The sequence below is a fragment of the Trifolium pratense genome, linkage group LG4, assembly GCF_020283565.1.
Source record: "Trifolium pratense cultivar HEN17-A07 linkage group LG4, ARS_RC_1.1, whole genome shotgun sequence".
Lineage (NCBI taxonomy): Eukaryota > Viridiplantae > Streptophyta > Magnoliopsida > Fabales > Fabaceae > Trifolium > Trifolium pratense.
This window is the reverse complement of record NC_060062.1, coordinates 27,432,633-27,448,646: the sequence shown is the minus strand read 5'-3', so window position 1 is coordinate 27,448,646 and position 16,014 is coordinate 27,432,633. Positions and strand designations below refer to the sequence as shown.

Below are 16,014 nucleotides of genomic sequence, written 5' to 3'. Positions count from 1 at the left end.
TTTTCGTTATCTTCATTTTACTAATTTCTAATTATTGTTAATTATTTACTTAATTATTTTATTTTTTTAATATTTGATTAAAGAAAAAAATAATGACATGGAATATGTTTGTTCAACATGGACACTGCCACGTCACTAATTAGCTTAACACATCATAAAAAATTTGACCAAAATGAGTTGGGGGACTAAAACTCATAAAAAACTAAAATAGAGGGATAAAAAATGTGGCTTTTAAAATAGGGGATCAAAAGTTCAAGATTTTCAAAATAGAGGGATCAAAACTGCATTAAACCAAAAAACATTTTAGTAAAAAGATCATTTTTTTCTTTAAAATGAAAATTATTTTCAATAACTTTCTTCAAAATCTTTTTTTTTTAAACCATTTTATGAAAAAATAGATTTTTGTGATTGTAAACAAACGGAAAATAGCTTTAGATTTTCTTCAAAATCTTTAAATTTTTTTTTTAAAGCTTAAACAAACATGCCCATAATTTGATGATTATTATTATTATAATTTAATATATTATTTTAACGTGGCATTTCAAATTTTTTAGTTTTTTCCGAGTTCAAACCATTTTGATTCAACCACTTAGTCCAATCTAATTTTTTTGTGATGTGTGACACTCAGAGGAAATCAACTCTTACACAATTTCTGAAAATCTGAAAAATGATTATGTGTCAATATTATTAGCATTATTGTCTCAAAGGTATTAGCATTAGTCTGTGAATTTAATTTATATGATTGTCGATGTAAATGCTTCCGATAATATACCAACACATAATATGTCACGTTCATTAAATAATGTGGCATCACATCATTGAATGCATGTGTAAAGAATATTTACACCGACAGTGCACAACAATTAGTCTACTCACCCCTGTTTAATTAATTGCATAATGCTAATATTAAAGGTTGTTAAATTGAGTTTTTTTTTTTCAAACTCGAGTTTTTACGTCAACTTGTTTTGTCTAAGTGAAATCGACTCATAAAGTCATCGAGTTTACCACACATTAAAATAATATTAAAATTATTATATATGTGTGTGAGATAAACTAATAATAACTATGTGCGAATAGATTAAAACATAATTACAAGTAAATTAGCTTTCCTTGAAGAAGAAGAAGAAGAAGTTATCAAATTATCAAAGAAATATAAAGCCTAAACCAAAGAAGAAGAAAACTTAATATTATGATTTAAAGTTAAACAAACTTGCTGATAGATTTATATAATCAATTTGAATACTCATACTTACAAAACTTTGTTAATATATATATAAGCATACAATTATGTGAAAACCAAAATATATACAGAATGAACTTTATGTTATTATACAAAATTTATATACAAGTTTGATAACATTGATTGAGTATTGAATCAATTCTCATAGTCATATCTACATTAATAATATTTACATCAACAAATTGCAAACTGCAAAGTCACCAAACTTCAAACATGCATTATTTCTCTTGCTCCCCCGATTTCGCCACATTGTTGAGATTCTCAAAGCAAGAGAACAAAGAACAGAAGTTACAAATTATTCTCAATGCAAAAACACCAACACAATTGCTTTATTCTTCACAATGTTTGCTCCTCATAGGTATCAATTATTATCCAAGAAATTTACCAATCATATGAGACATCATAACAGTACTCTCTTTTTTTTTTTTACAGTATTTACAATATACAATTTTTTGTTGTTGGCTAATGATCAGATCAGATCAGATGATTTTGTCATGAAGATACTGGATCAAAATGATGAAGATTAGTTCGTCAGGTATTTCGAAGAGAAGATAGCCAGTTTTCCACATATTTCTTGCTTTCTGCATATAGAAGAATAACTCATTAATATGTCTGCCTTCATTTGATGCAAAAATGAGATGTTTCAAATATATATCTGTTAAAGCCGAAAAATTCATATGTTTGAATTTGTTTCAACTAATGCATATACAGTATTTTGGACATAAGCAGCTGATACCACCCATTTTTCTAGGTTGAAAAGTGCAGCAAACTATCATGAGATATACTTATAAGATTCAGATTCTAATGATTCATTAAACATATGATGAAAAAGAGAATCAAATTGACAAAAAGCAGCTAGCGCATGCATGTTTGGAATTAGGGTGAGTTTGATGAAATCACAATGACAAGGTGATTTTATTGAAACTATAAACCAATGACACTGATTCTGCCAAAATCATCGTAGATCCAGGTCCAAACACACACACACACAAGCACAAAGAAATAAATAAATAAACTTACCATCAGAATAACTATCCAAAAAATTGCCAACACCATTAAGTAAGTTGGTTTTTGTACCCTCCTCAATCCTACCACCAAATTCTCTTCCATAACAAGGAACCAAAACTGCGAAACTATTATCAGTTTCATCATCACTGGGAAAACCAGGTCCATGAGGTTCCATCCATCCAATTGACCAATCAGAATCATCAGAGTCAGAACCAGAAACACATCCACCATCAGATGGAACAAGAACAACATCATATTCCCTATCTACTTTCCTCTCTTCCCTACTATTCCATTTTCTCTTCACCTTTCTCGACGAAGATCCTATGTTTGTTTGAACCAAAGGAAATCTCATTACCTCAGATTCCAACATATTCAAATCTGTTGAAGAATTTATTGAAGTCCCTTTTGAGATTCTTGGTTCTTGATGTTTTCCACTCCATAACCACCATGAAAGATTTGTGAAAGCCAACGACATTTATTTATATCGAGAATTCTTGAAACTTTTACCTGTTAAGAACAACAAAGGTTAGTAACAATGAATCAACACAAACACAATGCAATCATAAAATATGAATTGAAGTGAAAAAAAACAATGTTGAAGACAGAAAATTAGGAGGAAATCATAATTTTCAATTAAGCACCTACCTAAGAGATTGAAATCAGAAAAATGTTTGGTGATACTTGAACTAGAAACAGCAAAAGCTAGTAGTGATTTTATAGCTTTATATCAAATCAACATTTCATTGGTCATAGAAAAGACCAAACAAAAATTGTGCAATATACATTGAATGTATATACACCTAAAACAAAAACCAAAACATTATTTCTAAGTACATTGAATATAGACACCCATTTTTCACACAACCAAAATTTAGAGAAATACGTAAAACCCAATTTGACACATAACCAATACAAAAACATTATCTTTTTTTGAAAATAAAATACAAAAAACATTCTTAAAGAAGAAAAAAATTAATATTAAAATAGAACCTTAAAATAGCCAAAAACCAAACCTTAAAATAAAATAGCCAACACAAACAAATCCTCACCGTGAGAATCATCAAGGTAACCAAATCAAATCCTAAGCTAACAATTTAACTCAATTTCTCAATAACAACTTTAATAATATACAAAAAATAAAAATTAAATATTTAATTATTTTTTTTTCACAAATCAGATAAAAACAAGTTGAACTAAAAAAAAACCCAGAAGCTGAAACGACAAATCACGTTTAAAAACAATAAATTTTGAAGAAATACAAGGAATAAAACAAAATCAAGGAACATAGAACAACAACAATTGATGAATTGATGAATCAGTATAATATGTGCGTACCTTAAAAAGTACAAAAAAAAAGCTGAGAAAGATACTAATTTGGAAAATTGTAAAAGTATATAATCCAATTGAAACTCAAGTATTGATGCAGATTTTTGTGTGTTTTTGAAGGGGAAAAGTGAAGATGAAGGAGAAGAAAAAGAATGAAAGAGAGTTCAATATTTGTATAGAATTTGCAGAAACCGTTGAGATTGTTACGAATAACAAGTGGAAGTTAAGCAACGGTTTGGATTTAATCTGAGCTGTTCCAATGATAAGGCCACTTTGTATAAAATAACCAATCGTTTGTTTGCTTGCAAGGAACAATAATAAAGCCACATAGGATTGAACAGAAAATGGAGAATAACAACACACACGAGGGAGGAGGAGGTGTTCTATAAATTAAGGTGCAACAAAATTTATTTAATAGAAAGATAAGCCATTTTCTTCTACAAAAATTAAAACTACTTTTCGTTTTGGATAGAATCTGTTAAAGTTAATTTGGATAAGTGCACGTGACCTTAGCTTAGTTGACAGGGACATCACATTTATATGTGCAGAGTCTGGTGACGAACTCGGGACACTTCACTTATTCATCTTTATGATGACTTTTTTAGTCACTAAGCTACTTGACAAAAATTAATTAATTTGGATAAATTTTGATTTATATCTCTTTTTCCATTGAAATTTTATCATTAAACACCATATTCAAATTCTGATCATAATTTGTCAAAAAAAAATAAATTCTGATCATAATAAAAATCATTAGTCATATATTAAAGTTTGCATTTTTTTTAGTCTAGTGGCTATATATTCCACTCTTAAGATAGATAAGTGGAATGACTAAATTTGAACCCCAATCCTCTCTCTCTATATATAATATATAATGCAATAATTGTCAACTGAATTAAGCTTACGAGACTGATTTGGATCCTCTACATATATATAATTTTTTTAAAATAAACAAATTTATAAAGGCACACTTTTGTAGAATTTTGTGACATTAATTGAACATAGCTATATTAATAAAAATGTCCATTTATTTTAAAAAATGATGTCGATTTTAACTCCGTAATTATTTTTTTCTAAAATTAAAGTTGAACAACATATATGTGTCGGGTGAGCCATAAATTGAATGCATTGAGATTTTGGGTAAAATTTTTGTGTCCAACTTGACTTATGTGGTTCCTCTTAGTTCTATGTATTGATCTAACTCAATGAGACTCCCCCTCATGACCCAACAATTGGTATGAGAGTCTGATTTGACCACATTTGAGGGGAGAGATCGAATAAATATACTACATCCGTCCCAAAACAATGGTCCTTTATACATACCAATGCATAATTTGAATCATTAATATCTTTAGTTTTCTTTCATAAAAAATTAAAAAAAATTAATATTATGAAAAAATTCAATGAGACAAATCAAACAATATCTTATTTATTAATATTTGTCTTTATACGTAAAAAAATACGATCAAAATAAATGTCAACAGTCAACAGGGACAATTGTTTTGAGACGGAGGAAGTAAATGAGAGGATCTATCAACCGAATGAAACTCTCCTTCATGGTCCAATAGTAAAACAAACCTTGATTTAAATATTAGTTGGTAAATATATAATTTTAAGAATAAAAAAGAATTTTATTTTAAAATATATTAATTTACCAATAAAAGGTAATATTTTCTTGAACTTTTTTTTTGTTAATATTTATCATTTTGAATATTAATTACTTAATTTTACTTCAATCGAACCTCTAGTAGATGATGGAATGATTCTAAATTAGTTGTCAATAGGTCAGGTTCCAAACTAGTAGCGAAGTATTGTCAAAAAAAAAAACTAGTAGCGAAGTATCTTTTCTACGATACACTGGAATGGAATCGGGTTGTGCCGGGTATTTTATAATGGCAAATGCTAAATAGTGCCCCAGGGGCACTTGTTAAGGATTCAAATATAGAAAGTTTTTTTTGGAAATAGTGTAGTCAATAGAAGAAAAGTCTAAATTTTGGTGTTTTCAATACACAACTTTTATTTTATTTCCATTGTTAGTTCCTTAATTAGTGCCCCGGGGCACTAGTTAGCAAGACCCTTTTATAATATCAATTAAGGAGCACGTGGAACGAACGGGATGCATGTGATTCAAAACAGGTTCTAGGAAATGTTGGTGATCGAAGAAGAAGAAGAAGAAGAAGAAGAAGAAAGAGTACATGCTATAGGATCAAAGTCGTAGATTCTTTGCTAGATGGCTGCTGAAGAAAGTAAATTTGATGAATTTCACTAGTATTGTATTGTATGAATTTGCGTAGATGTGTGGTTCAAGGAACATTCCTTTTAAATTTTGGCCACTTGGTTAGAGTTTAAAGCTTATGGTTTTGGTCATGCATTACTTTATCATCTGATTCATGTAAATGTTTGGTTTTTAATGTTGACTTCTCTTAATAGGTAATTATTATAAGTTTGTTTTGGTTCAACTTAAGATTAGCAAGCCAAACTTGAATTCTATAAAAATAACTTATCATTATATTTTTTCTGGTAGAAAAAGAATAACTTTTCTTCTTGTTCTTAATTTTTTTTAAACAATATTATGGATGCATGTTATAATTTTGTTAAACGCATTTACCCTTTCGGATTTTCCAAGCTATTATATCACTATTTTTCTTTTCTTTTCTTTTCTTTTTTTATTTTAAAAAGTGATACTCCCTCCGTTCCAATTTTAAAAGCATACAATATTAGCTAATATATCAACATATCAATTTGTCTCACTAAAAATTTACATAAAATATATTCAAGCTTTCCGACATCATTTACTCATTCATCTCTTGTTTTGGTTCCAAATGTATGGGAGGGAAAAAATGAAAGCAAGATAGGAAAGATGGTCCCTCTGGTCATAGGTCTAAGATCTTTTCTATTTTATTTTTTTGACTAAATCTAGGATCTTTTATATTGTCTTAAGATGTTATGACGGTGTTTGTTTGGTAAGTCTAATAAGTTTTATTTATTTATTTATTTTTTAAAAAAATTATAAAAATTACCCACTAACAATTATAAAAAAAAATTACCTACTAACTAGGTATTTTTATGTTATTTTAAACTCATAACAGATAAATTTATCAAACACTTTAATTTTATTCTACTAACTTTTCAGCTATAAACTAACTTTTCAACTATATATAAGTTAGCTTATCAGCTATCGACTAGTTTATAGCTTATTTTTACCGCAAGATCTTATATTTATTTTATTGGAGCCAATCAAGTGGCTACCTACATGCCAAGTCCACATAAAGCCAAATTAATCCCCCAAAAGACAATCGATCCCATCCACAAAAAATCTTGGCTGATTTTAAATTCCTCATCCATATCCAAAGTTCCAAAACTGGTAAAAATAAATTTTAATTTAGCTTTTTATACTAGTACATATCCATCTCAACCTATGACACAAGGTCCACAAATTTCCTACTTAGAGTCTTAGACAATGTTTGTTTTTTGCATCAATATTTTATCAATTTCTTCCCTAATCATTCATTATGAAAATGACAATTGACAATATTTTTTTCTCTTTCTTTTCTGTCCAATAAATGATTGAGTGTTTTAGACCTCATGGGCCAGCCAACTTACATGCGAGTATGTGACATGTGGTATGACTATGAGCAATTTGCTTTGTGATTTGTATTTCACTTTGGAACATGAAAGTATGTTATTTGGGGAATCACTTTTAACAACCAATTGGACAGCCGAATATATACAATACAATGTAAAAAAAAAAAAATTATTATTATATATCTTTGGTTGTCTTATAGAAGAAAAAAAAAAACTCAAGTCAGTAGAGAGATTATATATAATATGTAAGTGTCGAAATTTGAATTATGATATTTCTCTTATTTATTTTTTGAAAATTTTAACCATTAAACTACATACTCTTATATTTCATAAGAGAATTAATTCTCGTTCCATAAAAGTATAAAGTATAATAGTTAAAATTTTAACCATTTTTCTCGTTCAAATAACGTGTACTTTTCTTCATTATTTGGGCTATTATATTTCACCCAACATTTTAAAAAAATTGTAAGTACAACTTTTTTTTTTTTACAGAAATTGTAAGTAAAACTTCTTGGTTTAATTATTTCCTGTTTTTGTCAAGTTTTTTAGATTAATTCTATCATGCACAAATGAGATAAATTTTATACCATGCATATATTTATTTTTATCATTGACTCAAATGAAATATAATGAAATTTATTAATTCAATCATAAAACATAAATTTGTGCTTATTACAAGACTATTTTACCCGTACATTAGATATGACATTTTTTTAATTCAAAATTGTACATATTTCAAAATGTAATTTTTAACTATACAAATTTTATTTATATTCCTAAAGAAATATGTATATAAAAACTTATGTTTGAGGTGTAAAACGTTTCTCTATTAGTAGATGCTCCATTCATCTCAGAGCAGCAATGGTAGAACCAACATTGCTCATGTGATGTTACTTCCTTATATGTACAAATTCAGCAATCATATATGGTACTAGGTCCAAAAAATTAATGATATTGTATTACATTAGAAAAGTGACGATAGTATTTGAAAGATAGAGTACATAAGGTTCTTAGGGAAGTGTATTCAATTAGGATTTTAATGGATTTTAAAATATTTTTTTATGATGATAAAATCATGTGGTATTTAATTAGAATTTTAAAAGACTTTAAAAAAGTCTAGTGGTATTCAATTAGATTTTAAAATACTTTAAAAAAGTCTAGTGGTATTCAATCAAGACTCTTTACAACTTACAAAAAGTCTTGTGGTATTCAAAAGTATTCTAATTTCGATGGATTGTTTAAAAAATAGGATTTTAATGGATTTTGATGGACTTTTTAGTGAATTTTGAGCTACAAAAAGTCTTTCCTCATATCATGAGATTTTGATGGATTCTCATTTTTTTTTATTTCTTTCACCTTTCCTCATCTTTCTATGTTTCCTGATTATCTCATGTTTTTTATAATCGCATATTTTCTCCCTACCTCTCTATCACGTTTCCTCTTCATGGTTGTCCCGCTACCATAGATAGTGTCACGATTCATTATATAGGATATAGACATTGAAAATATATACAACAACAACATGTTTCAACAACAGCAACAAACCTTGTTCGTCATTTTTTTTTACCATTTCTATCAATTTGATTCAAGCTAGCTAGTTTACAATGAGCTATACTTATGGGCGGTGATATATGCATTGGACAAGACTTGAAGCTGTGTAGTGATAAATTGTTTTTTTGTTTATTCATTGATTTTTTTATTATATTAATGATTGTTGATTTTTTTAAGGAATGATTAATTTTCATTGATTGATTCATTATTATTTTAGAAGGAATTTATATCGAATTTATTGACTCATTTAAATCTTAAAAGTCTATAAAGTACTTCAAAATCTCAAAAGTCCGTGTCATAAAGTCTCACAAATTCTTGTGTTAAGAATCTTGATTGAAAAAGTCATTTAAAAAAGTCTTCTAAAATCTCATAAAATCAATACAATCTCACAAAGTCTTTTAAAATCTTCAAGATTTTTTTTGCTAAAATTGTCTTGTGAAATCTTAATCCAATACACCCCCCTTAATATTCTAAAATCATATTTCTTAATTCTATTGTACTAATAAATGCTATCTCCCTGTCTTCATCATATATCCTATTCATGAATCAAATCTTATACATAATAACCAAATTTGATTAAACAAAAATTGAGCTGCCACTAATGTTTTTTCAAGTTATATGATTTTGTGGTGGACTCACGCAAGTGGACGGTGAAATTGATCTCCGCGAATTAGTCGGTATTGGACTAAATACCAAATTTAAAAAAAAGTAAATTAAAAAATCTTAGTGCATTTTTTATTTATATAGGTATTATTATTGACAAAATCACGGTGGATTATTGCAAATGGATTAATAGGAGGGATATGGCTCTAAGACCAGTTCTTTAGAGCAAATCTTACCCCTTAATTCTTTTTTAATCTAACAGTCTTGGTTATTCATGAATTTATATCAAACTAGTTTAAAGATCCGTGCGAATGCACGGGTCTATTAACTTTTATTTGATATATAAATTTGTCATTATATTAAGGTAGAAAATTCATTTAGAATTAAATATTTAAAAAATTATTATATAATATTGTTAAAATATAAGTGGAATTATTGTGTTTTTTCTTGTAAATTTATTTATTCATTTTTTTATGTTTCAGTGATAAATAATGGTCCCTGTATATTTTTAATAAAAATTATAAATTTTATTAAAAATATTTAGGGTAATTTAATAAGTTTTTTTTTGTTACAATTTAATAAGTTTGATACTACTTAACTTTATTTAGTGGTTAGTATTGTTTATGTTTCTTTTCTTTCTATGATGAAAAATATAGTTTATGTTTTTTTTTTTATAAAGTATTGTTTTTTTATTAATTATTTCTATATTCTTATTTTTAGGCGGTTTCTTCTTATTTTTTCTATATTCAATCTATAATTTTTTTTATTTACTAAACTTTCTATAATATTTTTATTGTGCTTTTTCCTATTTTTATGCGTATGGATTGTTCTGTTTTGTTCATATTTTTAAGTATATCATCTTTTTTTTTGTATTTATCTTATACTTTTTATGTATTTATCTTATATTCTTTCTATGTATTTTTTTTTGTGAAATTACAATTAAGGATATAAAACTTGCAACGTGGTTAAAAGCAATAAGGATAATCTAGAAACTTTGGTGGTAATCGATTTTAATATATTAGTAATAGATGAACAATATTTCCACCTCTTTCATTTGAGCAATGTTTGATACACCTAAAAATATGCTATTTATTTAGTTAATTTACTATTATATTTTATATGTTTTTATTTCGATTCCGAAGTTTTATTATATAAATAGTTACTTATTTCTCATATTTTAAATAAACAGATAAAAAGTGTACGAGTTGAAGAAAGGAGCGAAAACAGACCGAAAAGGAGCAAAAATGGACAAAAAGGCCACACATGTGCGGCCAATTGGGCCACACATGTGCAGCCCACAAAATGCTCGCCAGCCAAGCCACATTGGCGTCCGCCAACCAGGCCAAGATGGCGCCCGCCAGCTTGCACCAAGTGGCCCTCGCCACTTCCTTTTTATCATGGCCATTCTTGTGATCAAACGGTGACGCGCTATTCAACTATTAGTCCCACATCGGCCAGATTTTGTCTCCTCCTCCTCCTTGTATTTTAGTATAAATAGGCTAGTTCTCTTCACTCAAAAACATAACACTTGACTTGGAAAATTGAGAACTAGGCTTAGTACCACAAGGTTTTCTTCTCTAAAGTTGAGAGTTTAGTATTATTTTATTCTCCGTTGAGAATTTAATAAGTTTTTTTTATTTCCTACCGTTACGCTGTCAGAATTCGTACTCGAGATTTCTTTTATTATTTCAGGTTCTTATTTTATTTTATGGTCTTATTTATTTCTTGTCTTTATTTTATTACTTTTATTTTATGCTTTTAATTTTTGTTTTTATTTTTATTATGTCTTTTTATTTATTTGCTTATTTTATTTTTATGTCTTTAGTTTTAGTTATGTCTAGCTAAATTTAGCGTTGCTAGGATGTGTAGTTAGTAGCTAATAGGGGTTCGGTAGTTAATTCGTGCTTAATAGTTTTCAACCACCAGTTTTAAATAAATACGTTTTCAAATAATTCGTCACGAGAGTGAGGATTGTTTTAAAGGCAATAAACCAACATTGACGAGAGTTGAGGTTTAGGGCCAGATAGTTAAAACTGACCGTTAGTTCTAAAGTCCGCGAGAGCTATTTAGGATTGATGAGTTTTATATTGGTTTTCAAAGGTACTTATATAGGTAAGTGAGCGCGTGAGAGCTGAGCATTTATTTTATCTAAGTATAACGCTGGTCAAGATTTGCGAGAGCTGAGATTAGTGTTTTTAAATCAAATATAATTCTTGAAAACTGACGACTGTTTTATTTTCTTAAGCAGTTTTTAATTAAACGTTGATTATAATTTGTCACGAGAGTGAGAATTAATTAAAGTAAAAATCAATAGAGCGAGAGCGTGAGATTTCTACTAGATAGTAAAAACTGAACATTAACTCTAATTCGCAACGAGAGTTGGGATTAGAGTTAATTAAATTATATTGCTTTTCAAAGAGTATTTTATTAGCGGGTGTGAGGACGAGAGTTAAGCACCACCTTTATAATTTATAATACTAGTCAAGATTTGCGAGAGCTGAGATTGGTATTTTTAAATCAATATAGTTTCGAAAATTTAACAGTTTGTCTAGCATGAATTAAGCATTGAACCCTCTGAAGCAACTAATAGCACGTCCTAGCAATATTTTATTTACATATAAAAAATCTAAAAAAAATATTTATTTTTCTTATTTTAATTATTCAATTAATCAAAATCCTTTAAATCATTAGCCTTAGATTTACAAAGCAACATTAGATAACGGTAGGTCGATTATTGGTTCTTTGGGTTCGATATCTTTTTAAAACTACACGACACGACTGTATACTTGCAGTCACGTTGCCGTCCGATCAAGTTTTTGGCGTCGTTGCCGGGGACCAATTTAGTCGATATCGTAACTCCAGTGTTACACCGTAGAGACTAAGGCAATTTTATTTTATTTTTATTTTACCCCGATTAGTTCGTTTGTTGCATGCCAAGCACTCGCTCTAGAGGCGAAAGATTGGTGCAACTAGTTAGCGAACCCGAACGTCTTTTAAGACGTAGAAATTTAGAAAATCAATTAGAGATTCCTCTTCCCGATTCAGTTATGGCTGAAGCCCCACAAGAACGACCACTAAGGTCCTACGCTATTCCTTCGCAAGAAGAACCGCACAATAGCATCGCTGCCCCCGCTATTGAAGCAAATAACTTTGAGCTTAAACCTTCATTGTTGTCGGCCGTACAACAAAACCAATTCTCCGGAAACCCTACGGACGACCCCAATTTACATTTGTCCATATTCTTGCAATACGCAGATACCGTGAAGGCAAATTGTGTCAGTCCCGATGCTATAAGACTTCGTTTATTCCCTTTCTCGTTAAGAGATAGAGCTAGAGCTTGGCTCCAATCCTTACCATCTAACTCAGTCACCTCATGGGATGAGTTAAAGAAAGTCTTTTTAGCCAGATATTTCCCGCCTAGCAAAACTGCTATGCTAAGAGCCCAAATCAATGGATTTAGACAAAGAGACAACGAATCTCTTTTCGAAGCATGGGAAAGATACAAAGAAATGATTAGGATATGTCCTCATCATGGGCTCGAAGAATGGTTAATCATCCATACCTTTTACAATGGTCTCTTGTACAACACAAGATTGACCATAGACGCCGCAGCTGGTGGCGCACTAATGGATAAGGCCTACAATGAAGCATATCAGCTTATCGAAAGCATGGCTCAAAATCACTATCAATGGGGAAGCGAGAGAGCACCAGTAGAGAAACCTCAAACGAAAGGTGGAATGTACGAAATCAGCAACATAGACCACATCAACGCCAAGTTAGATGCCTTAACTCAAAAGATAGAGAGTCTAACCACCGCACCCAAAGCCACCGTGGCTGCAACAACACAAAATTGTGAGTTGTGCGGAGCTCAAGGTCATGCTATCGCTGAATGTCGACTTCTAACCGAAGCTCCCACCGACCAAGTGTATTACACTCAAGGGAACTCTTACAACCAAAACCAGAGAAATCACCCGTACCTTTCGTACAATAGCAACAACGCTTTATATGCACCTGGCCAAGCACCTACTCCTTCGCCACAAGGATTCCAAAAACCTGCTCAAAATGCTCCTATGAAGTCGAACCTTGAATTGATGATGGAGAACTTCATAGCCGTACAAACTCAAACTAACAAGGAAGTCCTAAATCAAAACATACACACTAGTGAGCAAATTAAGCAATTAACAAGCAGGCTAGATGTCTTGACCACTCACAATAAGATGTTAGAGACACAAATTGCACAAGTGGCTCAACAACAAGCATCTACCTCTGCTCCTGCAGGCATATTTCCTGGCCAGCCTCAGCCAAACCCTAGGGGACATGTGAATGCTGTTATATCACGAAGTGGAACACAATACGATGGACCAGCTGATCCTAGAACTAAAAATCCTGCCATGCAACCTAATTCCGATAAGACAACCGAGAAGGATAGTGAACCAAAAGAAAAGGAGGATAGTGGAGAGGAAACCAAAGAGAAAGAGAAACCTTACGTTCCTCCCCCACCATATAAACCACCCATCCCGTATCCTCAAAGATTAGTACAATCCAAAAACGTAGGGCAGTTTAAGAAATTTGTTGAGCTTCTACAAAAACTAAACATCACAATACCTTTTACGGAAGCTATCACACAAATGCCCTCGTACGCTAAGTTTCTTAAAGATATCTTAACTAATAAGAAAAAAATCGAGGAAGAAGGAACCGTTATGCTTACTGCCGAGTGTAGCTCCATACTTCAAAATAATATGCCTCCTAAGCTAAAAGACCCAGGAAGTTTTTCCATACCATGTGTCATTGGAAAACATGTCATAGATAGAGCACTATGCGATTTAGGAGCCAGTATAAGCTTAATGCCTATGCCCATATATGAAAAACTTAAGTTAGGAGAATTGAGACCAACTAAAATGTCAATACAATTCGCTGACCGTTCTGTCAAATACCCCCTAGGTATACTAGAAAATGTGCCAGTACGTATAGGTCAATTCTTTATCCCAACTGATTTTATAGTCATGGACATTAGGGAAGATTCCAATACACCCATAATTTTAGGAAGGCCATTCTTAGCAACCGCTGGTGCCATAATAGATGTGAAAAAAGGAAAGCTCACCTTTGAAGTAGGTGAAGAAAAAGTTGAATTTATCTTAACACAATTCATGAACGCATCGGCCATTGAAGATAGTTGCTATATGTTAGACGTCGTCAAAGAATGTGGAAAAGAGATGGAGAAAGATAAAACCAAAAATTCTGAAATTCTAAAAACTCTCATCCCTCCGACTCATAAAAATGGTAATGACGACCTAACTAAATGTTTAAAGAAAAGCTCTTGCTGTAGACTTGACATAGCTGAATCAAATGTCGATAACACACCCTTTAAACGAGTACCTCCCGACATACTAAAAGCCCAACCAGAAAGTAATATCTTCCAAAATAAAACATCTCTGTTTGCCTCCAAGAAAAAGAAAAGAAAAAGGAAAACACCTATGAGATGGTTTGACATGTTCAAATGGAGACCTAAGGATGTTGGGCATAATTTTAAGAACGTGAGATTGGAAGAGGCACAACACTAATCTAAAGGGTTAAGAAGTCGAGCTAACCGACGTTAAACAAAGCGCTGCATGGGAGGCAACCCATGAGTTTTCTTTAATTCTTGTTTAATTTTTGCTTTCTTTTATTTTTGATTTTTTTTATGACTATCTCTGATGATCCTGTGACTAATAGAGCTCCCACGCACATTTCTCAAAATGTTGCCGCTGGTGGGGGTGCAAGCATTGTTCCACCTGCACACCCTACACATTTTTCTAACACTTTTGCAGGTAGTTCCTCCTCATCAAGGCAAAGCACTATCGATGATGTCCTCCATGAGATACGCGCCTAAAATGCATTAAATCAAGAGCGCGATGAATTATTTTATGCCATGAACCAACAACAAGAGGAGATGATGGAACAAATGACATTCATGCAAGCCCAGCAAAACCAAATTCTTCAAAACGAACACGAGATGCAGGGCCATTATCATAGATGGGAGAGCTCAGAAGAGCACCGTCAGCAACAGCTCGACAATGTCATACAAGAGCTAGGCGGTTTGAGGCTTCAGTTCAACAATTTCCAAAATTATCAACAGCCTCCCTCATGATCTATCACAGGTTTTACGCTCCAATTCTACTCTTGAGTCACAACAGTGAGGACACTGTTGAATTTAAGTTTAGGGGAGTATTCTACTATCTTTATTTACTTTTAATTTTTTTTTAGTTATTTGAATTTTTATTTCCTTTCGCATAATAAAAAAATTGAATTTATAGTATCTTCTTTGGTTTTCTAAAATTTTTCCTTTTCTTGAGCCAAATTAAAAAAAATTTCAAAGACTTAGGCCAATAGCTCACTTAGAAAGTATATAGGTTAAGAAAAGACGAGAGGCTAAGTTAAGGAAATTAGGGAATTTTACAACAAAATCGGTATTTTTCCAACACCCAGAAGTCTCCCTAGTATAGATATCAATTTGAATAACCATTGTGCCAAAATCTCCTGATTTAAATTTGTGGAATCCTTTAGTAGTTTATCTATCCAGTCGGACACCATCTATAAAGTCACACATTAAGTAAGTTTGTCGATGAATATAAGCGAATCATCTAAGCAAATTCTTAAGGTCATACTGTGGTAATACGGTTAAACCTTAAAGAAAAAAATAATATAAGGTCATACTGTGGTAA

The 16,014-nt window shown here is 30.9% G+C and overlaps 2 protein-coding genes and 1 non-coding gene across 3 annotated transcripts; 1 reads left to right on the top strand and 2 right to left on the bottom strand.

Moving 5' to 3' along the window:
* Positions 1 to 1,285: 1,285 nt before the first annotated feature.
* On the bottom strand, positions 1,286 to 3,928 carry LOC123920128. The gene is made up of 3 exons (XM_045972277.1): positions 3,584 to 3,928; positions 2,261 to 2,755; positions 1,286 to 1,821 (listed from the first exon to the last, which is right to left on the bottom strand). The coding sequence occupies exons 2-3, from the start codon at positions 2,721 to 2,723 to the stop codon at positions 1,772 to 1,774; spliced, it is 513 nt and encodes a 170-aa protein (XP_045828233.1). The 5' UTR covers positions 2,724 to 2,755; positions 3,584 to 3,928; the 3' UTR covers positions 1,286 to 1,771.
* An 8,315-nt stretch (positions 3,929 to 12,243) lies between these two features.
* Positions 12,244 to 14,874, top strand: LOC123922390. Its single transcript, XM_045975111.1, has one exon. The coding sequence runs from the start codon at positions 12,244 to 12,246 to the stop codon at positions 14,872 to 14,874; it is 2,631 nt and encodes an 876-aa protein (XP_045831067.1).
* Positions 12,745 to 12,851, bottom strand: LOC123882505. Its single transcript, XR_006799835.1, has one exon. It is a non-coding gene; the product is annotated as a small nucleolar RNA R71 (small nucleolar RNA).
* Positions 14,875 to 16,014: the final 1,140 nt, after the last annotated feature.

Bases quoted from the DNA above. Each gene is read 5' to 3' on its own strand.
- LOC123920128 (XM_045972277.1), bottom strand. From the start codon at position 2,723: ATGTCGTTGGCTTTCACAAATCTTTCATGGTGGTTATGGAGTGGAAAA. The intron at 1,822-2,260 runs GTAAGTTTATTT...TTCTATATGCAG, and splicing joins TTTGGATAGTTATTCTGATG to AAAGCAAGAAATATGTGGAA.
- LOC123922390 (XM_045975111.1), top strand. From the start codon at position 12,244: ATGCCAAGCACTCGCTCTAGAGGCGAAAGATTGGTGCAACTAGTTAGC.